The following is a 24567-nucleotide window of genomic DNA, read 5'->3' as shown; positions in this document are numbered from 1 at the left end:
TCAGCCCACCCTGGCATCACAGAGCAGCGCGGTAAGACGTCTCTCTTCGGGCTTGTGCGGGACTGTGCGCGTGCTGCTGCCACGACGTCAAGCTGCGTGGATGTCAGAGTGGATTAGTAGATGATGCAGTCTGTGTGGAAATTCCATCAAGTTCAACCTTTTTAACTGTAGGTTTGTTTCCATGATGACAGGAGGGGGGGGGGGGGGTGCAGGTCGCTGGCTGCGTGTGGGGGGGGGGGGGTCACAGACCCACGGGGGTGGGGGGGTCACAGAGCTGCGGTGCGGGGCGGGGGTGCTCCAGTCCAATCAACAGTTGTTTCTTTGGGAATCTCCTGGAGACTCGTGGTGTGTTTAATGACAAACTCTTGGAGCCGTTTTCTCAGCATCGCTGCTGCTGTTTGCTCTGATGGTTTCTTCACTTCGTGCTTCATGACGTGTAAATGCTGGCCTGTGTGGTGGGATGCTGATGCCTTATGACAACATAAACATGGAACAATAAGCAGACTGTAAGTTGCATTCACGTGCACTTGGACATTTGAGGTTCGTGCTGGGAAAGGTCAGTTTGTTTCTGCTTTCTGCATAACTGTCCCCGTTCCTGGCCATCACTGACCCAGAGCTGCAGCGCTCCTCCACATACACGTGTTCTCCATCAGTCCCAAGAAGGAAATTTCTTTGTTTACATTTTTATTTATGGAACACAAACAGAATATTTGCTATAAAAATACAAACAAAGAGGGATGCTGCAAGGTGATGTGGAGGCATGGGAGAGGATTTGTCCTCCAGTTTCTGCGAACAGGAAGAATATTTCACCCTCCTTTACGAAAATAACTAGATGTGTAAATAGTTATTCCACGGATCATATCTATAGAAGTGCAAACGCCACCACCTCTGTAGAGGGAAAAAATGCATAGAGTTCAAGCTGAATGCTCATGGTGCAGATCACTGGTGGAACCGGACTGGTTCAGAGGGGTCCGAATCTCAGAGACAGGAGCTGGAACAGGTCTTCGCCCTACAGAGACTCCTTCAGATCCAGACAGCCTGTCTGGACACATCTGCAGCGCCGCTGGGGGGCAGCATCAGGGATTAATGGATAATAGCATTCATCACATATTAATATGCAGCTTATTTCTAATGGACTCGGTGAGACACTAACCAGACATAAAACACACAGAAAAGCCGCCACAGTGTCAGCGATGTGGAGAATAAGGCCCGATATGGGGGTCCAGGGTGATACCGGCTGTCGGTAAAAAAATTGCTGTTTTTTTTTAATGATTTATTTTTGTCATATATTTGTTTCTGAGACTGCCCAGTTAAAAATGTAATTGGGCTACTTATCCAGCAGATGGCGCCCATGCTGGATAAGTAACGGGGGCGGGGTCATCCTCGCTCATGGCTGCCTACCGTGGAAGCCGAGACGGAGCAAACCGGACGGTGAAACAGATAGCAGCTGAGCCAAGTAAAGTCACGTCTGCTTACGAACAATTTAGATTTAGTCACTGGTAAGTTGAAATGTTAAATAAATAAACACAGTTATGTTTTCCTTCTTACATTCTCTACAGACTGGTCATTGCGTGCCTCGTGGCCGCGCTGCATTTAAAGTTACGATAATTTACGATAAGTTACGATCGTCATCATCTCTAAAAATAGCCACAATCTGACGGCTGTTTTTTTCCAACAGTGTCTTTAAAAATGACGACTTTACATGTTCTAGAGGCGCCCGTAGTCACCCGGTAGTCAGACTACCCCCGTAGTCATGAGGCAGGAAAGTCATCAGAGTGAGGAAAACTTGATGTTTTGCAGCGAGGAAAGCCGTGCTCAGCGTTTAGGCTGGTGAACGTGTGTGAAAGTTGGTGGCTGCGTGCCATTTACACAACTTCTGAATACTTATTATTAGTGGTGCAACGGATCATCATTGATCAAATCCGGATCAAAATAAACCTTGAAACACATTTAGAAATTGTTTAAATGATTTGGTTTGGTGACACAAAGAAATTGGCGTTAGTTCATGTGTTTACAGTGAAGCATCAGCGAAGCTAACCGGATTATGCTGGAAATACCATTTGCACAGGAGAACATGCCCAGGCGGTTGATGCATGTTGTGGGATTATTTTCACCGACAAGCCACTCCGTCATGTAGGATCGGACATGCGAAGCCAGACATGTTGCATCAGGTTTGTCCCATGCATGGCTGTCGGGTAGGAGCCATGCCTCCGACATGAAGGCACGAAGCTGCCTCAACATGCAGCAGCCAGGGTGAGGTTAGGAAAACGTCGTGTGGTGGACGGTTACACAACATGACTATGAGCTGCTGGCAACTCTTCTGGGAAACAAAAACATCAGGTTGAGAGAAACAACCGAGTGGTCCATTTTTAGCTTCTGTTGAAGGCTTTATGCATCCACTTTAGGTTTCTAAGCATCTTTTAACGCTGTAAAGCAGCTAATAGTGATGAAACCATGGAGAGGTGGTAATTACAGACCCCTGAATCCCTCCAGAGCCCAGCTGGAGTGAAGGATGGCTGTGTGGTAAACACATCTGGCTCCGAAGCTTAAACTGTTTGTAGCAAACAAGAATGAAGATGTCTGACCAAGATTACAGCTGGTATCTGTCTGAGCACATCGCAGCAGAAAGGCTCATTATTTACCTACAGAAACCAGTCGAGATGGATTCTCCTAGCAGCTATCACACCCTGAGACATCACATCCTCCCCCTCGCTCCAACCATCATCCTCCGCGATGGAAGGTTTACTCTTGGCTTGGTGTGTAATTATTCGCTTGTTGATCGCAGTGTTTTTTACCCTTTGTGCAGCTTTTAACACACCCAGACTTCATCAGCCCACGATGCTGCAGCAACAGAAGCAAACCCAAGGCATCATTCAGCCTAACGTGTACCCTCTGGCTCGGGGTCTGGGCTGGTTGCATCGCTGGAGAGCTGCTGGTTGCCTTGGTTTTTACGCCTGTAAGGGGACGGGATGGTGGTGGGAGCTGGATCGACTCATGCTCAGGTCCCTTAGCTGGGACCCGAGGATGCATGCTGGTTTCCTGGGTCTTGGAATCCTCCTGGTCTAGTTCTGAGAAGGATAGGAGCGTAGTCAGATTTCTGCATCTTGCACTGATGATGAATGCGTCTCTGGAGCTCCGGCTACATGACTAAATATGTCCAGAGCATGAACCGTACATGAAAGATGGACGGAGCCTCCGGCGGTTAAAAGTGAAGCCTATGTAGAAGAGCATAAAACTGCAGTTCCCCCTTCATCCACTAGGGGCTGCTAAACAGAGCAAATCCCCATAGACTCCCATGTTAGAAAGACCAACTTCACAGCAGAAATAAACACGTTTACAGTAGAAATAAACATGTTTACAGCAGAAATAAACACGTTTACAGCTAGAATAAAAATGTTTACAGTAGAAATAAACACGTTTACAGCAGAAAAAAACATGTTTACAGTAGAAATAAACACGTTTACAGCAGGAATAAACACGTTTACAGCAGAAATAAACACGTTTACAGCAAGAATAAACATGTTTACAGTAGAAATAAACACGTTTACAGCAGAAATAAACATGTTTACAGCAGAAATAAACACGTTTACAGCAAGAATAAACATGTTTACAGCAAGAATAAACACGTTTACAGTAGAAATAAACACGTTTACAGTAGAAATAAACACGTTTACAGCAGGAATAAACACGTTTACAGCAGAAATAAACACGTTTACAGCAAGAATAAACATGTTTACAGTAGAAATAAACACGTTTACAGCAGAAATAAACATGTTTACAGTAGAAATAAACACGTTTACAGTAGAAATAAACACGTTTACAGCAGAAATAAACACGTTTACAGCAGAAATAAACATGTTTACAGTAGAAATAAACACGTTTACAGTAGAAATAAACACGTTTACAGCAGGAATAAACACGTTTACAGTAGAAATAAACACGTTTACAGCAGGAATAAACACGTTTACAGCAGGAATAAACAAGTTTACAGCAAGAATAAACATGTTTACAGTAGAAATAAACACGTTTACAGCAGAAATAAACATGTTTACAGCAGAAATAAACATGTTTACAGCAGAAATAAACACGTTTACAGCAAGAATAAACATGTTTACAGTAGAAATAAACATGTTTACAGCAGGAATAAACACGTTTACAGCAGAAATAAACATGTTTACAGCAGAAATAAACACGTTTACAGCAAGAATAAACATGTTTACAGTAGAAATAAACACGTTTACAGCAGAAATAAACACGTTTACAGCAGAAATAAACACGTTTACAGCAAGAATAAACATGTTTACAGTAGAAATAAACATGTTTACAGCAGAAATATGTTTACAGCAGAAATAAACACGTTTACAGTAGAAATAAACACGTTTACAGCAAGAATAAACATGTTTACAGTAGAAATAAACACGTTTACAGCAGAAATAAACATGTTTACAGTAGAAATAAACACGTTTACAGCAGAAATAAACACGTTTACAGCAGGAATAAACACGTTTACAGTAGAAATAAACACGTTTACAGTAGAAATAAACACGTTTACAGCAGGAATAAACACGTTTACAGCAGAAATAAACACGTTTACAGCAAGAATAAACATGTTTACAGTAGAAATAAACACGTTTACAGCAGAAATAAACATGTTTACAGTAGAAATAAACACGTTTACAGTAGAAATAAACACGTTTACAGCAGAAATAAACACGTTTACAGCAGAAATAAACATGTTTACAGTAGAAATAAACACGTTTACAGTAGAAATAAACACGTTTACAGTAGAAATAAACACGTTTACAGCAGGAATAAACATGTTTACAGTAGAAATAAACACGTTTACAGTAGAAATAAACACGTTTACAGCAGGAATAAACACGTTTACAGCAGAAATAAACACGTTTACAGCAGAAATAAACATGTTTACAGTAGAAATAAACACGTTTACAGTAGAAATAAACACGTTTACAGCAGGAATAAACACGTTTACAGTAGAAATAAACACGTTTACAGCAGGAATAAACACGTTTACAGCAGGAATAAACACGTTTACAGCAAGAATAAACACGTTTACAGTAGAAATAAACACATTTACAGCAGAAATAAACACGTTTACAGCAAGAATAAACATGTTTACAGTAGAAATAAACACGTTTACAGCAGGAATAAACACGTTTACAGCAGAAATAAACACGTTTACAGCAAGAATAAACACGTTTACAGTAGAAATAAACACATTTACAGCAGAAATAAACACGTTTACAGCAAGAATAAACATGTTTACAGTAGAAATAAACACGTTTACAGCAGAAATAAACACGTTTACAGCAAGAATAAACACGTTTACAGTAGAAATAAACACATTTACAGCAGAAATAAACACGTTTACAGCAAGAATAAACATGTTTACAGTAGAAATAAACACGTTTACAGCAGAAATAAACACGTTTACAGCAGGAATACACATGTTTACAGTAGAAATAAACACGTTTACAGCAGAAATAAACACATTTACAGCAGAAATAAACACGTTTACAGCAAGAATAAACATGTTTACAGTAGAAATAAACACGTTTACAGCAGAAATAAACACGTTTACAGCAGGAATACACATGTTTACAGTAGAAATAAACACGTTTACAGCAGGAATACACATGTACTGCTGGTTAAATGAATGTTTTATTTCCCATCTTTGCACAGATAGCCTACCTCCAGGCCTTTTTCCATTAATATATTGAATTATTCCATGCAACCATAAAAAAAGAGAAATAAAGAGAATTATTATTCACATGTAACATGATTACAGCTCAGTGGACTTGATCACCATCAGAGTTCTCATGGAAATAACTGCTGAACATCTTCCATCAGAGGGAATATATTAGATGTGGGATTCAGCGTGAGCAGCGGACTGTGGGGGAGTTGGAAAATAATACTGAGATAATGACCTGACTTATCGCTGCATACGGACCGACGCATTTCCCTTTAGCCTATGATGAAAGTAATTTATCTCTGCTAGATAACTCCTCTGACAGTTCAGTTCATAAACAGTAACAAGTAAAGCTGTGGTGGAGACCTCCATCATCCTGGTAGCTCTGAGAATCAGACCAAAGACTCGGATTTCTGTCTGAAACCGCTACAGGAAGCCTAACCCAGGCCAGACCCAGATTTATCAAAGATAGTAAGGGTGAGTCTGTCTCCTGGACCCTGACAAGGATCTGCTTCCGTTGTCTGAGATCTCCCCTAACGACGTCTAATCCTGCATCGTCTTCGTCCCGTCTCCTCTTTGAGCTCTGTCCAGCCAGTAAAAGTCAGTGTGATGTTGACTCGTGACGTTTCCTGAGTTTCTGTGAGGAATTCCCAGTGTATCAAAATGATGATAGCATGAAGCAGCATTTTAAGCTAATCTTAGCCGTAACTTGATGCATACGAAGTACTCCCGAAGGAAATTTTAGGCTTCGGGACGCTGGAGGGCTCCTGGACGGTCCTTTGTGCCATTATGAGCCAGAAGCTGTGAGTTTAAAGCCCCAGCGTGTGAGAAATATTCCCATGTAGCTGTGCGCTAATGAAATGCAAACAGCAGTGTGTTACCACCACGCCAAAGCCGACAGGAGACGCAAATGTAAAAGCATCCAAGTCTTGCTCAAACTGGAGCGTCGCGTCAGGTATGGGGTGCAGTACGATACATATTTCGGTTTGGTTATTGATGCTGGTAAGGAAATGATGTGAGGGAGGACGTCAGCCCCACTCCTCTTGACAAAACGTCTGAACTACGAAACACAAAGAAAAACGGGAGGATAAAGTAGCTGCTGGACTACCTGCCCTGTTTCTACATAACGCCAAAACAAACGTCGCTGTTAGACGGAATGACTTACCGTCCAGCAGGAAGCTCCGCCTCAGCTCTGACGTCCCTCATCACCCGTCTCCATCTGCTAAACATCTGCTTCTGCACCTTTCTGCACCCTTTTACACCCTTCTACACCCTTCTGCACCCTTTTACACCCTTCTGCACCCTTCTGCACCCTTTTACACCCTTCTGCACCCTTTTACACCCTTCTACACCCTTTTACACCCTTCTGCACCCTTTTACACCCTTCTGCACCCTTCTGCACCCTTTTACACCCTTTTAAACCCTTCTGCACCCTTTTACACCCTTCTGCACCCTTTTACACCCTTCTGCACCCTTCTGCACCCTTTTACACCCTTTTAAACCCTTCTGCACCCTTTTACACCCTTCTGCACCCTTTTACACCCTTCTGCACCCTTTTACACCCTTCTGCACCCTTCTGCACCCTTTTACACCTTTCTGCACCCTTTTACACCCTTCTACACCCTTTTACACCCTTCTGCACCCTTTTACACCCTTCTGCACCCTTCTGCACCCTTTTACACCCTTCTGCACCCTTCTGCACCCTTTTACACCCTTCTGCACCCTTTTACACCCTTTTACACCCTTCTGCACCCCTTTACACCCTTCTGCACCCTTTTACACCCTTCTGCACCCTTCTGCACCCTTCTGCACCCTTCTGCACCCTTTTACACCCTTCTGAACCCTTCTGCACCCTTTTACACCCTTCTGCACCCTTTTACACCCTTCTGCACCCTTCTGCACCCTTCTGCACCCTTTTACACCCTTCTGAACCCTTCTGCACCCTTTTACACCCTTCTGCACCCTTTTACACCCTTCTGCACCCTTTTACACCCTTCTGCACCCTTCTGCACCCTTCTGCACCCTTTTACACCCTTCTGCACCCTTTTACACCCTTTTACACCCTTCTGCACCCTTCTGCACCCTTTTACACCCTTTTACACCCTTTTACACCCTTCTACACCCTTCTACACCCTTTTACACCCTTCTGCACCCTTTTACACCCTTCTGCACCCTTCTGCACCCTTTTACACCCTTATACACCCTTCTGCACCCTTTTACACCCTTCTGCACCCTTCTGCATCCTTTTACACCCTTCTGCACCCTTCTGCACCCTTTTACACTCTTATACACCCTTTTACACCTTTCTGCACCCTTTTACACCCTTCTGCACCCTTTTACACCCTTCTGCACCCTTTTACACCCTTTTACACCCTTCTGCACCCTTTTACACCCTTCTGCACCCTTTTACACCCTTCTGCACCCTTTTGCACCCTTCTACACCCTTCTGCACCCTTTTACACCCTTCTGCACCCTTTTACACCCTTCTACACCCTTCTGCACCCTTTTACACCCTTCTGCACCCTTCTGCATCCTTTTACACCCTTCTGCACCCTTTTACACTCTTATACACCCTTTTACACCTTTCTGCACCCTTTTACACCCTTCTGCACCCTTTTACACCCTTCTGCACCCTTTTACACCCTTTTACACCCTTCTGCACCCTTTTACACCCTTCTGCACCCTTCTACACCCTTCTGCACCCTTCTGCACCCTTTTACACCCTTCTGCACCCTTCTGCATCCTTTTACACCCTTCTGCACCCTTTTACACTTTTCTGCACCCTTTTACACCCTTCTGCACCCTTTTACACCCTTCTGCACCCTTTTACACCCTTTTACACCCTTCTGCACCCTTTTACACCCTTCTGCACCCTTCTACACCCTTCTGCACCCTTTTACACCCTTCTACACCCTTCTGCACCCTTTTACACCCTTCTACACCCTTCTGCACCCTTTTACACCCTTCTGCACCCTTTTACACCCTTCTGCACCCTTTTACACCCTTCTACACCCTTCTGCACCCTTTTACACCCTTCTACACACTTCTGCACCCTTTTACACCCTTCTGCACCCTTCTGCACCCTTCTACACCCTTCTACACCCTTCTGCACCCTTCTGCACCCTTTTACACCCTTCTGCACCCTTTTACACCCTTCTGCACCCTTTTACACCCTTCTGCACCCTTTTGCACCCTTCTACACCCTTCTGCACCCTTTTGCACCCTTCTACACCCTTCTGCACCCTTTTACACCCTTCTACACCCTTCTGCACCCTTTTACACCCTTCTACACCCTTTTACACCCTTCTACACCCTTCTGCACCCTTTTACACCCTTCTGCACCCTTCTGCATCCTTTTACACCCTTCTGCACCCTTTTACACTTTTCTGCACCCTTTTACACCCTTCTGCACCCTTTTACACCCTTCTGCACCCTTTTACACCCTTTTACACCCTTCTGCACCCTTTTACACCCTTCTGCACCCTTCTACACCCTTCTGCACCCTTTTACACCCTTCTACACCCTTCTGCACCCTTTTACACCCTTCTACACCCTTCTGCACCCTTTTACACCCTTCTGCACCCTTTTACACCCTTCTGCACCCTTTTACACCCTTCTACACCCTTCTGCACACTTCTGCACCCTTCTACACACTTCTGCACCCTTTTACACCCTTCTGCACCCTTCTGCACCCTTCTGCACCCTTCTACACCCTTCTACACCCTTCTGCACCCTTCTGCACCCTTTTACACCCTTCTGCACCCTTTTACACCCTTCTGCACCCTTTTGCACCCTTCTGCACCCTTTTGCACCCTTCTACACCCTTCTGCACCCTTTTGCACCCTTCTACACCCTTCTGCACCCTTTTACACCCTTCTACACCCTTCTGCACCCTTTTACACCCTTCTACACCCTTTTACACCCTTCTGCACCCTTTTACACCCTTCTGCACCCTTCTGCACCCTTTTACACCCTTCTGCACCCTTTTACACCCTTCTACACCCTTCTGCACCCTTTTACACCCTTTTACACCCTTCTGCACTCTTCTGCACTCTTCTGCACCCTTTTACACCCTTCTGCACCCTTTTACACCCTTCTACACCCTTTTACACCCTTCTGCACCCTTCTGCACCCTTCTGCACTCTTCTACACCCTTCTACACCCTTTTACACCCTTCTGCAGAGTCTGGATGACAAGTTGATCCACGGCCGTCTTTCCTTCCCCCTCCTCCCCCGACAACTCGGGGATTAACAGATAAAAACGCGTAAGGCTAACAGGTTTGTCCCTTGGCAGCTACACTATGAAGCAGCCTTGTGTTGGAGGCGCCACTGATGTTTTATAAACAAGTCATTCTAAGATGCTTTCATTTGGATGCGATTGGGATCAGACTGGTAAAATACTCATCAATGAAGGGATTTTTGCTGATAACAAGCCAAATTCGAGGCACGCTGTGCCTTTTAACGTCAGAACGTTGCCTGGTTCTACCTCAACGCCAGAATTAGCAGGATTTTAGTTTCTCCTGCAGTTGCCTTCCCCTGTTGCTCCTCACCCAGATTATTAGTTCCAGACACTCCGAACTCCCCCTTCAGGTCAGATCTGTAGATGACAGAATCTTTCTCCTGCATGTTTCACCACACGGCACCGTGCTGGTTTCTGACATTATGGCTCGTTTTTGTGAGGTTTTTATTCTAACATGACGTTTAGATTTTTATCTGAGTTGCTGCACACTTGATTTCCCTCTGGATTAATAAAGCATAAATCTATCTAGCAATCTGTTTAGTTTTAGTGTTATTAGAATAACTAATAATCCTTTGTATGGAGAATTTCTGTGCCATTTTTCATATTTATATATTTTTCATCACAATTCACTGAAGAATATCTGAATAAAAGATTGAGTAAATGAGTTTTTGATTCTTTGGCAGTGTTTGTGGATTACAATTTGTATTTTTGAGGTAGTTCAGGGAAAGCAAAGTTCTCCAACAAGAGAGGAAGAGCTCTGTGATGATGATGATGATGGCGTCCGCGAGTCAGCGGCAGGGTGGTTCAGTCAGTGAGCAGGCAGAATAAAGGCTGGAACTCCACAAACGGCAGCAGACAAACCCGTCTCCATTTACTGCATGTATATTTATCACATTTGGAACATTTTCAGCAGCACTGAGGTTCCTCTTGAACTTCTTCGGCACCTGAAGCTGCTTTTTCCTGGAGAAATGTCCCGTTTCTTCCTTCAGGGCCTTCCTGTGCAAGGTGATGGAAAGTACAGATCTTTGTCCAGTTGACCCGCGACATGCATTGTACAACACATGCACGCCCATCGCAGCCAGATTTACCAGACTAAGCATGTTGCCAAGCGCTGCACACGCCGTGTAGACGCACACGCCGTGTAGACGCACACGCCGTGTAGACGCACACGCCGTGTAGACGCACACTTTCTGACGCCCCAGGTGGTTGTAATCAGCAACAGTTTAGGTTTTATTTGTATGTTTCTTGAATCTCCACTTGGTGCTGAGAATACAGACAGATTTGTTCCTTCTGGGTGCAACACCTTCAGCAAAGCTGTGTAGCTGAGGGGAGAACTCCCTGCATTGTGAAGCATGGCGGGGGGGGTTAGGGTTGGGGTTGGGGTTGGGGTTATCAGCCCAGCACTGCTCTCATGTTCGCCACGGCGGGAAGCCCGACACTCGATGGGATAAGAGTAGGCAGCAGATTCAGTCTTTATGGAGATTAGTTTCCTTCTTCTACACGACAACAAACTGATGCTGAAACAACCCAGTAAAGCTCTGAAATGCTGTTTTTGTGTCACTGTACCAGGTTCTGAACCCTCCTCTTCCGGTGAACATTCAGACGAGCCCCAGCAGCAGCAGCAGCAGCAGCAGCAGCAGCAGCAGCAGGAGGAGGAGTCCATCATGATGAGGAGGAATGACAACTACCTCCCCGCCCCTGGTGAGGAGAAGAACCTGGATGGGGACTTCACCACCGCTAAGGCCAGGAAGGAGTCCATAGTAAGATGCTTGTGTGATGCTGTTCCTCAGTCCAGACTGGGTTCAGAGGGAAGCAGCTGGTCTGCTTCACATCTTGCTCTTCAGTTCCAGAACTCCCGTCTGGAGTGAAGTTAACCACTTCTGTTACTGGAGTCCATGCATGGAGCCAACCAGTCTCCATGTAAAGGGGATTTAAAAGTGAATTAGCTGAATTCATTAGAATATGTGGAAACTGGTGTGAAGCACCGGTCATGCTGCAGAAACCACAAACGGCAGTGAAGTCAGTAGCAGCTTTGTTCAGGATTTAATGTGCTTGCTGGCAGAATGAAAGCAGGCTTTACTCTACTGGCTGGGTGGAGGTTTTCACTGCAAAATGGACTTTTTCACCTTTTAATTGGCATCCATCGTGTAGAAAGACTTATTCTTCGACATTCTTAGGAATTTGGTTGTTGCAAAGGCAGCATGGAGTTTCCACCCACCTGAATGTGGTGCAGAAATATTTAACAGCACAGACGAACCATGACGCTGGTAAATAACCCGCCTGATAAACCTGAGAATGGGTTTTAATTGGATTTATCTAATCTGAGCGTTTTAACCAGACTCCATCATGCAGACACTTTTCTGGAGCCGGAGGGTTGATTTAGTTTTAATTTTGCAAACTTGTGTACATCTCAGATATTTAAATATCCTGAAAAAGTTCAATAATAGAATAAGACCCAGATAAGCTACCTGAAGTGTCCTGTTACCCACCAGGATGTGAAAATCAGACCCCCCCTCAGCTGCTCATATCAACGCTTTGAAGAGATAGTTTGGCTGTTAAAATGGAGAGCAGTTAGCGAAGGTGTGGAATGACCAGGAAGTAGAACTGGAAACCTTCTGCAACAAAACATGGCCAGCTGGGGCTCCAGTACTTTCTGGACTTTGACTGGAGCTTTCAGTCCAGTCTTGATACTGGAAGATGCTGCTCTAGGATAACATGCGATGTCAATAGAAACCTAATTCCATGAAGGGGAGGATGCTGTTTAACATGTAGATGAAACCAGAATGCAGTGATTTCTGAAGCTCATCTTTTTCCGCTGATGAAACTGAGACATTTTATCCTTTCAGCTTTGACACATTTTCATTCTTCAGGTCATATTTCAGCTGCACACGTGCACAAGGACCGTCAGAAACCGGACTGATAATGATGTTTGTGGATCAGGTAGGTGCGCTGTGATTGGCTGAAACTGGACAGGACTTCAGGGATTCAGGCGGAGTTTGTTGGAATGGTTGTGAGTGCAACATGGACCTCCTGCAGGTCTGAGACATGGTCTCATGTTCAACCTGGAACACATTAAAGATGATTCTCTTAGGTTTACTGTGAGAGATTTTTATTTCCAACATTATTTAGATGAGAAGACTGTCAGACATGTTGGTCTCCTGCTGAGTTGTTCATTTAAACCCTCCAACATGAATCTGATGTCGGCAGGTTGGTGGCAGTTCATTCAGGGTCCGGGTGCTGACGGTGGAACCTGGACAGATGAAGAAGAGCTGCATGGACACACTGCAGTCTACTCGTCTGCATGGCTTTACTTTTCATTCACACATACAGCGGCCTAAAAAAGGCTTTTAGACACAGGCTCCCCGTCGCTGCAGGACTGTTTAGGACGTCAGTGAAGCAGACTGTCCCAGAGTCAGTCCCAACACACACAGCAGTTATAAAGGCTAATGTGACCAGAAGCAGCTCAGACTCGCTCCTCATGCGAGCAGTCGTGTCCACACATCCTGGCCCTGTTCACTCTGGGTCTCATAAGTCTGGTTGTTTTTGCCTGTTTGGACTGTGGATCAGTTTTCTGGAGTCTCGGCTGACTTGCTGAGCTGGATGCAGAAATCCCAACTCTGCTGCGACATACTGGGAGTTAAATCCTTGGAAATGCAAAGCTGGAAGGCAGTGATGCTGAGAAAGCAGCCGGACTGCCTCATGCTGAGCTTCTGGCAGCTCAGAGATGTGGGGGCGGCTGTGTGGTTGTGGACAACCTCATTTCCCGGCGGCTTGGTGAGAGAAAAGTTTCTGCTGGTGAGTGAAGCACACACCACAACATCCTGATCTGCCCTGTGAGAAGTGAGCTCTGACCTCTGCAGCTCTGACGGCTTCCTGATGGCGCAGCGAGCCCGTCATGCAGCGTACTGCTGCAGGTCTCTGGGGCTGCTGTGGGGGGAGACGCTTCTGATGAAGCTCTGCTGGTTTTATGGCTACCCTGCAGGTAGCTCACCTGTGTGTGCACTGACATGTAATTGCTTCTTTAAGAGCATTTTAAAACACCAGTTCATATTTCAGCTGCTTTACCATGAACTCTAACTGGTCCCGTAAACGTTATCAGATCCACCGCCTACTTCTGACCCGGCCAGAACTAAACCACCAGCGTAAAGCAGAGAGGACCCCCTTCCCAGAGCGTTCCCCAGACCTTCCCAAAGATCCTCCATGGGGTTCAGGTCTGGACTCTGAACCCCTCTTTAACAATCTCAGCCCCATGAATACCTGCTCCTTCACTATAGTCAGGCTGACCGTGGACCCAGACCTGAACCTGCCTGACCAGCCGCAGCGACCCCAGATCCCAGAGGCTGGTACAGTAGACGCGAGGCGTGAAGGCTGCACCTGCCTGTCGTCTTGCCCTGATGCTCCATCACATTTTTCCTGCACATCTCTTCCTGGAAGTCGCTGCTTCTCCACCATCCTTCCAGGTTTTGGTGTGTTGGACTCTTCTGAACCCAGTTTTAGTGGTTTCTGCATCCGCTTACAATAATCGGACCCTTTTTAGACAAACATCTTTTCTATGACGTCAGGATGTGTCTTTCCACACAGCGTACAGGCTGCTTGCAGTGTGTGCAGCGTGTTTTCTCCAACATCCCCCCAAGCATCAGTTTTTCCTGTAAATAATGAAAACAAAGCTTCGTCCGTCAGACGGAGTCCTCGTTGGCTCGCAGGGTCAGAGGAGGCAGCTGAAAATGTGTATTTGACTACTGCGTGTCTCTGTGTGTTGGTACAGCCTCAGCCGTCCTACACACACACACACACACACACACACACACACACACACGCTTTGTGTTTCTGAAGACGAGTCCAGTCCCAACCAACCGATCTCCCGCAGCATGACTAATCCAGTCTCACGGGAAGACGGGGTTAGCAGTCCCCCACACTGCCTGGAGTTCAGTTGCTCATGTGTCAGAACGAAGCGCTCAGCCTGAGCTGGATGAGACAGGACAAGGTCACACAGGCTTTTTGTTCTTCCTGTTGGTTCTTTTTTTTAAGACGGAAGCTGTGGAACTGAGTAATAAAGTTCTGTTTAAATTCCTCCACCGTAAACCACTTCAGCAAAGTTCAGCTTTTAAAAACAATAGAAAGGAACAGAAGTGTCATGTAGTCACAAAGCTTCCTCCTCCTCCTCTTCATCAGTCAGGCTGAAATTTTTTCAGATAATTTTGAAACTAAAAGTTCGTTTTGGCTTCGTAAATCCCGCTGCTACCGAACAGCAAGAAGTCTGCCTGCATGATGTTCACACAGCAGCCAGTGCACAGAAAACACTGACTGGGGGTCTTTTAAGGGGTGAGGAACCCAACACTGGACCCAACATGGAGCTTCCACAGGTCAGAATTTTAACCTTCCTCCTCCACTTTAAAAAAAACCTTCCAAACAAGGAAATGCATTAAAAACTGAGGGGAAAATGACCTGAATGAACATAAAAGTCGCGATGAACAAGAAGGATTAAATAAAGAATTGATTGTCTGCGAAGACCAGATCAGAGATATGGACGGTCCAACAAACATCTTCACAGCTTTTTATTCATCAAGAGCTGCCAGAAAAATCCAGCAACCTGATTTCAGACCTTAGATACACACACTCCAAACAAGAAGGTAACAGAAATGAGCTCATTCTTTTACACCACCGTCATGAACACAGCAGAAAAAAAACTACTTTTCCTGGTTTAAAAGCAGCACTATGCAACTTTCTGCCAGTAAAGCCATTAAAACTACAGTGACATTAATCGCAGACATTTCTGGAGCGTCTCAAGGCTGAGGGACTCTTCACAACTTCACGGAGCATAACATGGCGCCTGAGTTCAGCACGTCCACTCGCAGGAACTAAATATCAACACAGCAGAAAGATGGTCTGGCTGCAGAAGAAATTTACTTTGCCAAGAGAATGGATGTGATGGAAATGAAACTTTGTAGGTTTGAAGTTCCACTCGCTGCAGAATTACTGTTCTTTATGTTAGAGAAGTGAAGTTCCATGTTGACGCTGACGATAGGAAACAAATGGAGAGAGACAGAAACGGACAGCAAACATTAAAAACCAACACCAACAGCTGCAAACAAGCTAATCAGAAAACATCCTTTTGCTGCTGTCAGAAAACGAAACAGACAATCAAAGAGGGCACCGTGACAAGCTGTAGACCAGAAGAGGACAGAGCTCAAGATAAGACGAGTCCACAGCAGACTGACTTTTACTCTCTGGAGAGACCTCAGAGAACAGACGGGACGAAGACGTGAAAGAGTAGAGGTCGTCGAAGACGCGACGGAGTAGACGTCGTCGCGGGAGGTCTCGGAGAGGACGAAGACGCGACGGAGTAGACGTCGTCGCGGGAGGTCTCGGAGAGGACGAAGACGCTACGGAGTAGACGTCGTCGCGGGAGGTCCCGGAGAGGACGAAGACGCGACGGAGTAGACGTCGTCGCGGGAGGTCTCGGAGAGGACGAAGACGCGACGGAGTAGACGTCGTCGCGGGAGGTCTCGGAGAGGACGAAGACGCGACGGAGTAGACGTCGTCGCGGGAGGTCTCGGAGAGGACGAAGACGCGACGGAGTAGACGTCGTCGCGGGAGGTCCCGGAGAGGACGAAGACGCGACGGAGTAGACGTCGTCGCGGGAGGTCCCGGAGAGGACGAAGACGCGACGGAGTAGACGTCGTCGCGGGAGGTCTCGGAGAGGACGAAGACGCGACGGAGTAGACGTCGTCGCGGGAGGTCCCGGAGAGGACGAAGACGCGACGGAGTAGACGTCGTCGCGGGAGGTCTCGGAGAGGACGAAGACGCGACGGAGTAGACGTCGTCGCGGGAGGTCTCGGAGAGGACGAAGACGCGACGGAGTAGACGTCGTCGCGGGAGGTCCCGGAGAGGACGAAGACGCGACGGAGTAGACGTCGTCGCGGGAGGTCCCGGAGAGGACGAAGACGCGACGGAGTAGACGTCGTCGCGGGAGGTCCCGGAGAGGACGAAGACGCGACGGAGTAGACGTCGTCGCGGGAGGTCCCGGAGAGGACGAAGACGCGACGGAGTAGACGTCGTCGCGGGAGGTCCCGGAGAGGACGAAGACGCGACGGAGTAGACGTCGTCGCGGGAGGTCCCGGAGAGGACGAAGACGCGACGGAGTAGACGTCGTCGCGGGAGGTCTCGGAGAAGACGAAGACGCGACGGAGTAGACGTCGTCGCGGGAGGTCCCGGAGAGGACGAGGACGCGACGGAGTAGACGTCGTCGCGGGAGGTCCCGGAGAGGACGAGGACGCGACGGAGTAGACGTCGTCGCGGGAGGTCTCGGAGAGGACGAAGACGCGACGGAGTAGACGTCGTCGCGGGAGGTCCCGGAGAGGACGAGGACGCGACGGAGTAGACGTCGTCGCGGGAGGTCTCAGATTTGGGTCTATGACTATATTCAGCTTCATATTGAACAATTGCATTTTTAAACACTGTCTGCTTTCCGTACTTTCTTGTCTTCCTCACTTGAAGGACTAGTTGTCAATGATTCGTCACAACATTCAGGTCTTTGTGATGATGAATCGCAGTCAACCTCATATTTTCCACGTTTTACCTGCTTTATCTCAGCAATGCACTGATTGTTGAAAAAACCTGTTAATGTTGCAAGTTAGAAGATTGAACTACTGGGCTTATTATCTGATATGTTTTCTTTTAAATCGGGTTTGATGACAGTAAAGAGGATGTTAAAAAGGAATCGGTACATGAGATGAGGTTTGCGGAGGTGCAATCTTTTGAAAAGAGGAATACCAGTGTGTCAGTGTTTGTTTGTATAACGGCTGCATTTTCTGTGAGGAACATTCAGTCATCTTGTTCTTATTTTCACAGGAAAAGAAATCAAATTAAAACCTGTTCTCTGTGACTGTCTTCCTTTTAGCCAATGATACGTTTGTATGCTGATGATGGCTCATCTCTGCATCCATCTCTTGGCCCGTACTTCTTTGACGGACAGCGGCGTGTGGACTATGTGTTGACATACAGCATCCAGAAGCCCAGCAACATCCGCCGGCAGTCGTCGAAGATTGGCGAGAACTTCTTCCGACAGCTTCGGCGCAGCATGAGCATGAGAAGCAGCCGAGCACCCCTGCAGCCACGTGAAGACCCAGAGCTCGCCGCACAGGACCAGCGCAGTGACTACCATGAGGATGACAAGCGCTCCACGTGGAAGGAGTTTGAGAAAAAACTCCTCGAGTCGGGACTGGAGCTGGAAAAGGATGAAGGGGTGAGAGCTGATTTGGCTGTGTTTGACTGGTTGGTTGGTTCCCATCGGGATGAGGAGCGTTGAGGATGAAAACCCTGCCAAACATGGCTCCTCATGTACTGCATGTCAGGAAGTAAAGATCGCCACAGTCCCTCATGTTTTCCAGCTGTGCAGGGTCACATAACAAAGTTATGGTTGGCGTCCGGTTTGAGGAGTATAAGAAACAGGTCTAACAAGAGGCGACAGGTTCAGATAACCTGAGTATTGAGAACATGCTTTAGTTAGAGAAGACTGCACATCAGTGGCGTAAATAGTTTGTTTTGTGTGTTTGTTTTAGTGCCAGAAGGTTTTAAATGCAGTTTTCAGATTTTCAGGCATCCCACAGGGATCTGTACTCGTCCCACTTCTTTTTCTTTTAGTACGAATGAATTCCTGGGCTTTTTATTCAGCAGTGTGTGTAAACAACAAGAGCCAGTCTCATATTTAGTAAAAACTTTCAGAATATTTTAAGAAAAAGTGTAAATATGTAAACAGTGTGTGTTTCAGACGTGAGAGAATGATGAGAAAAGGCTTGGTCTCTGCTGATCTGTCTGTTATTTCTACAAACTTCTGGTTCCTCTTTATGCTGCTTTATCTGTTCATACATTCATTTTACATAATTTTAGCCTCAGAATCTGACAGCTGAGGCTGAAAACATCACATCTGCGTGGAAACATCACGTCTGCATGCTGACTGGGGTTAAAAGGATTGGCTTCTTGGATGGGTTAGATATCAGAAAATCAATAGGTGGACCAAAGAACGCTGGATTTAAATGGACGTTATCTGGTTGCACCAGTATTTACCAGAGAAACAGGATATCTTGAATAATGAGTTTTCCAGCAGTGGGATAATTGCTATGAGGAGGAGACTCCATGGTGAACAGAAGGGGGATGGAGGGAAGAGAGTCTCTGCTTTAATTAATTTGGACTTCCAGAGGAAAGCAGCATCAGCACAAATTGATTGCCAAGACAAGTTAGTCTTAATTTACTGGGGGAAAAGTCAGATGAGCAGAGATCATTACAGCATGACAGTCATAGACACTTTACATCCATATCCGAACAGCCAGAAGGTTCCTCGTTTTCACGTTCAGGCAGCTTAATGTTCATGCGTGTTGTCTGGAAAAGCAGCTTTGTCTGAATGTGTAGAGCAGGATCTGGTGATACGATCCTGTTACGTAACTCGCTTCGGCTTTAATGCCTGATATTCAGATAGTATCCAAAGCCTTTTATTTGGTTCCTGAACAGTTAGAATACTTAAAAATGTATGTAATTAACTTGAAGATTGATTATTTGTGGCAGCTGTGTGAAAGATGGAACATCTTATCAGAGTTTAAGCCTCAGTATTTGTGTGAACACCGTCGGTATGAAGCTTTTAACCTGTTGTTACTGCAGCAGAAACAAGCTTATAACAGGTCTGGATGTTTGACTCCACACACGAGCTGCAGGACTGATCCGTTCTGATCAGTAAATCTGCTCCTGCATAGCTCATTTTAAAGTAGCAAAGATGGAAGAAGGTGGTGAGAAATCAGAAAGAATGACAGTAGCAGGCCAGGGATGCTCCTGGCATGCAGGATGCCGTGTCGGTAGAATGTCTAGATGTTGACGTTAGCTAGCTTCCCAACAGCCCTGTGGTTCATGTGGAGGAGCTGAGGAGGAGGACGTGCAGACTGAGGAGACAAACTTAGACACTCAGAGCAGAATCAGTGTTTTTGGAGATAAAAATGACTTTAAATCCTGAAAATCATCATATATATGAGTGAGAATGGAGTAAAAGTTCTAGGTTTTTGCGGCTGCATCTGATCCTCATCGTGGCGCTACATGGCATCGGTTGGAAGTCTTTGAATTGGAAGTAGTGACGGACGTGATCAGGTTTCCTTCTCCGTCTCTGCTCCTCGTGTCCATCCGTCCACCAACAGGAGACGGAAAGGCATGTTTTTATGCCGGTGTGTTCACCTGCATCATCAACGGATCGTTCGGCCCATTCCTCCATGTCTGGTGAAATGGCCAGACCAGGTCCGGCCTCAAGCAGGACTAGGGACACGTAAACACACCATCTTTATCTTAAACATTTTGATTATAAAAGTGCTGCAATATGATGATGTTTTATTCATGGTTTAGGTTTTTATCAAGCAACTCAAAAGCAAAATCACCGTCTGAAAAGAACTAGCAGCCATGTTCAGATACCATGCCTGCTCCTCAGGAGACTCAGGGGACCGTGTGATGCAAACTTATTCATGTCATGGTGCATGTTAACGGTATGTGCTGAGAATGAACCATCCCCTGCAGCCCATACCATTATGGCATCCGGAAACAGTCTACCAACAACCAGGCTTTATTTATAACAGCTTTTTTTTTTTACATGTTTCTAACATAAAGTGTTTTACAGAAATGACAGGAATAAAAAGCCATGATAGTTAAAGTCTGATAGTTTAAGATTCCCCTAGTGTCTGCATAACCACAATGCGGTTTCAAGCATGGTCACGATATGGAAAATACACACTTCTCGTCTCACACTGACATCACGCCTCCTAATGTACGTCTGCTATGAAGAAAACATTAACAATTAACACAATTTGATTTGAACCTATAATGAGATGACATGGTGGAATGGTGGCCTCACAGCAAGAAGGTCGCTGGTTCGATCCTTGCCTGGGGCGGGGGTTGGTCAGTGGCCTTTCTGTGTGGAGTTTGCATGTTCTCCCCGTGTATGCGCGGGTTCTCTCCGGGTTCTCCGGCTTCCTCCCACCATCCAAACACATGCATGTTGGGTTAACTGGCAGCTCTAAATCGTCCCTAGGAGTGTGTGTCAGGATGACTGGTTGTTTGTCTCGGTGTGGCCCTGCGATGGACTGGCGACTTGGACCTGCTCCTCGTCCTGATGGGATAGGCTCTTACTTCCCTGCGACCCTTCATCACACTATTCATACAAAAACTACATGACGCCTCTTGGCGGGTTTTGCCAAACGAGGCCACTCCTATTGGTCTATAAAACCAGGCGCTGTACCTTTAACGTCTGCAGCTGTACGTCGTTTGACATGAGAGGTCTAAATGTTATCTGATCATATTATGAAACATTAGATTCTCTTTAAAAAGCACCTCTAATGAAGATGATTCCTTCTCCGATTTATCATTCCCAATGCTAGGCGGGGGGGGGGGGGGACGGACCTTCAGTAAGTTAGGCAAAATTTGTGATTGTCTTCAGCAGAGGCGAGTCTTAACCTGTAACCCAATGGGTTATTCTCCCAGTTTCATGTTTTAAACCAACGCAGAAGCAGCGTAGAGATGGAAGATGACTCATGCAGGTATTTATGCAGCAAGGCAGCTTGTTTGCTCTAGCTGCGTATCTCCTCATCCAGACGGGTCAGTGTGCAGAGCTGAAGGGCGTAAAACAAGTCTGGTGATGAGTGCTTTTACATAACCGCCGAGGCTGCAGACACATCATCTCCAACACGAAAGGTGCGAGTTTGAGCCGGATGCAGGGTTTTCCTCCACAGCTAAATGAATGTGTGTCTGCGTCATTAGCTCAGTCTGCTAACTGTGGTCCACACAGCATATGAACCGTCACGGTGTGTTGAAGGGGAACGCAGATTGTCTCAGTTTATCTGATCCCTCATCTTTCCCGAGGTCACACGGCGGCGTTTGTTTGGGACAACGACTTTTTGCAATGAGCTTTGAATAAAAGTTCCATTTAAAGTGAAGACAAGTAACTTAACTCTGTTTTCCAGAATAAAATCCCTGGAACCGGCTTCTTGAAGATCCACGCTCCCTGGAATGTTTTATGTCGAGAGGCGGAGTTCATGAAACTCAAGATGCCAACAAAGAAGGTAAACGTTGCCGTTCCACGCTCTGAAGTCCCGTCATGTTCAACCCTCTCAGGACGCCATTTTGCTGCCTTCACAGGCCTTGTCATGAAAATCTGATCATCCAGAATGTGAAAAGCAACAGAAACGACAGGTCAATGTCTGTCATGTGATGTCCTCTGTCTGTGGGGGGGGAGGGGGCCTTATTCACGTTACGGTTCACAGCTGAAATCTCAGGAATACATAAGAACACAAACGGACGTCTCTGAGCAGAAGTTCCTGCATATTTCTAGACACATATAAGGTTGACTTTCCTCTTCTACAGGCATTATTTGTGTTTCAAGACTACTTATAAAGAATACTGCAACTTTGTCCGCCATCTTGGAGGAACGCGGCTTCTGTTTTTGTCTCTGTCTTCAGGTTTCTCTCCTGTCAACGTTTAAAACACATTTACATCTGATTTAGGTGTGATTTTACAGCATTAAACCATTTAATGCAGGTGGTTTCAGCTACAGACGCAGTAAAACACAAGTAGATTTACACGAAGAATAAAATAAACTGCATGTGATCTGAGTTCCAGTGTGAAACCAGTAGCCAGGTTACTCTGGGTTTGTCACGTTCTCGTCTGTACTTGGGCGTTTCATCCGGACGTAAAACCCTGCAGCCAGTAACCTTCCAACATGGATTCTCAGGTGTTCCACCTCACCTGTTCTCTCATCACCATTCCTCTAGCTGCAGGCGTCTTAGCTTCTGCTCAAACAAAGCCCAAACCGTTCCCACAAAGCCCAAACCGTTCCCACAAAGCCCAAACCGTTCGCACAAAGCCCAAACCGTTCCCACAAAGCCCAAACCGTTCCCACAAAGCCCAAACCGTTCCCACAAAGCCCGAACCGTTCGCACAAAGCCCATACCATTCCCACAAAGCCCAAACCGTTCGCACAAAGCCCAAACCGTTCCCATAAAGTCCAAACCGTTCGCACAAAGCCCAAACCGTTCCCACAAAGCCCAAACCGTTCGCACAAAGCCCAAACCGTTCGCACAAAGCCCAAACCGTTCGCACAAAGCCCAAACTGTTCCCATAAAGCCCAAACCGTTCGCACAAAGCCCAAACCGTTCCCACAAAGCCCAAACCGTTCCCACAAAGCCCAAACCGTTCGCACAAAGCCCAAACCGTTCCCACAAAGCCCAAACCGTTCGCACAAAGCCCAAACCGTTCCCACAAAGCCCAAACCGTTCCCACAAAGCCCAAACCGTTCGCACAAAGCCCAAACCGTTCGCACAAAGCCCAAACCGTTCGCACAAAGCCCAAACCGTTCCCATAAAGCCCAAACCGTTCGCACAAAGCCCAAACCGTTCCCACAAAGCCCAAACCGTTCCCACAAAGCCCAAACCGTTCGCACAAAGCCCAAACCGTTCGCACAAAGCCCAAACCGTTCCCACAAAGCCCAAACCGTTCCCACAAAGCCCAAACCGTTCCCACAAAGCCCAAACCGTTCGCACAAAGCCCAAACCGTTCCCACAAAGCCCAAACCGTTCCCACAAAGCCCAAACCGTTCCCACAAAGCCCAAACCGTTCGCACAAAGCCCAAACCGTTCGCACAAAGCCCAAACCGTTCCCATAAAGCCCAAACCGTTCGCACAAAGCCCAAACCGTTCCCACAAAGCCCAAACCGTTCGCACAAAGCCCAAACCGTTCCCACAAAGCCCAAACCGTTCGCACAAAGCCCAAACCGTTCCCACAAAGCCCAAACCGTTCCCACAAAGCCCAAACCGTTCCCACAAAGCCCAAACCGTTCGCACAAAGCCCAAACCGTTCCCACAAAGCCCGAACCGTTCGCACAAAGCCCGAACCGTTCGCACAAAGCCCAAACCGTTCCCACAAAGCCCAAACCGTTCGCACAAAGCCCAAACCGTTCCCATAAAGCCCAAACCGTTCCCACAAAGCCCAAACCGTTCGCACAAAGCCCAAACCGTTCCCATAAAGCCCGAACCGTTCCCACAAAGCCCAAACCGTTCCCACAAAGCCCAAACCGTTCGCACAAAGCCCAAACCGTTCCCACAAAGCCCAAACCGTTCCCACAAAGCCCAAACCGTTCCCACAAAGCCCAAACCGTTCGCACAAAGCCCAAACCGTTCCCACAAAGCCCAAACCGTTCGCACAAAGCCCAAACCGTTCCCAGAAAGCCCAAACCGTTCGCACAAAGCCCAAACCGTTCCCACAAAGCCCAAACCGTTCCCACAAAGCCCAAACCGTTCCCACAAAGCCCAAACCGTTCCCACAAAGCCCAAACCGTTCCCACAAAGCCCAAACCGTTCCCACAAAGCCCAAACCGTTCCCACAAAGCCCAAACCGTTCCCACAAAGCCCAAACCGTTCGCACAAAGCCCAAACCGTTCCCACAAAGCCCAAACCGTTCGCACAAAGCCCGAACCGTTCGCACAAAGCCCAAACCGTTCCCACAAAGCCCAAACCGTTCGCACAAAGCCCAAACCGTTCCCATAAAGCCCAAACCGTTCCCACAAAGCCCAAACCGTTCGCACAAAGCCCAAACCGTTC

General features: G+C 46.7%; 1 protein-coding gene across 1 annotated transcript in view; it reads left to right on the top strand.

The window, feature by feature from the left end:
* Positions 1–11613: 11613 nt before the first annotated feature.
* Positions 11614–24567, top strand: part of ano1a (anoctamin 1, calcium activated chloride channel a) — a gene marked incomplete at both ends in the record, with an annotated part of 54644 nt that continues 41690 nt past the window's right edge. Inside the window, 3 exons of the mRNA XM_079243346.1 lie at positions 11614–11709; positions 17850–18194; positions 21937–22035. Of these exons, the coding sequence (XP_079099472.1) occupies positions 11614–11709; positions 17850–18194; positions 21937–22035 (540 nt within the window). The remainder of the gene's footprint in view (positions 11710–17849; positions 18195–21936; positions 22036–24567) is intronic.

This window comes from Telmatherina bonti (assembly GCF_933228915.1).
Source record: "Telmatherina bonti genome assembly, chromosome: 1".
Classification (NCBI taxonomy): domain Eukaryota; kingdom Metazoa; phylum Chordata; class Actinopteri; order Atheriniformes; family Telmatherinidae; genus Telmatherina; species Telmatherina bonti.
Note: the sequence above shows the minus strand (reverse complement) of the source record. Positions and strands in the feature narration are given on the sequence as shown.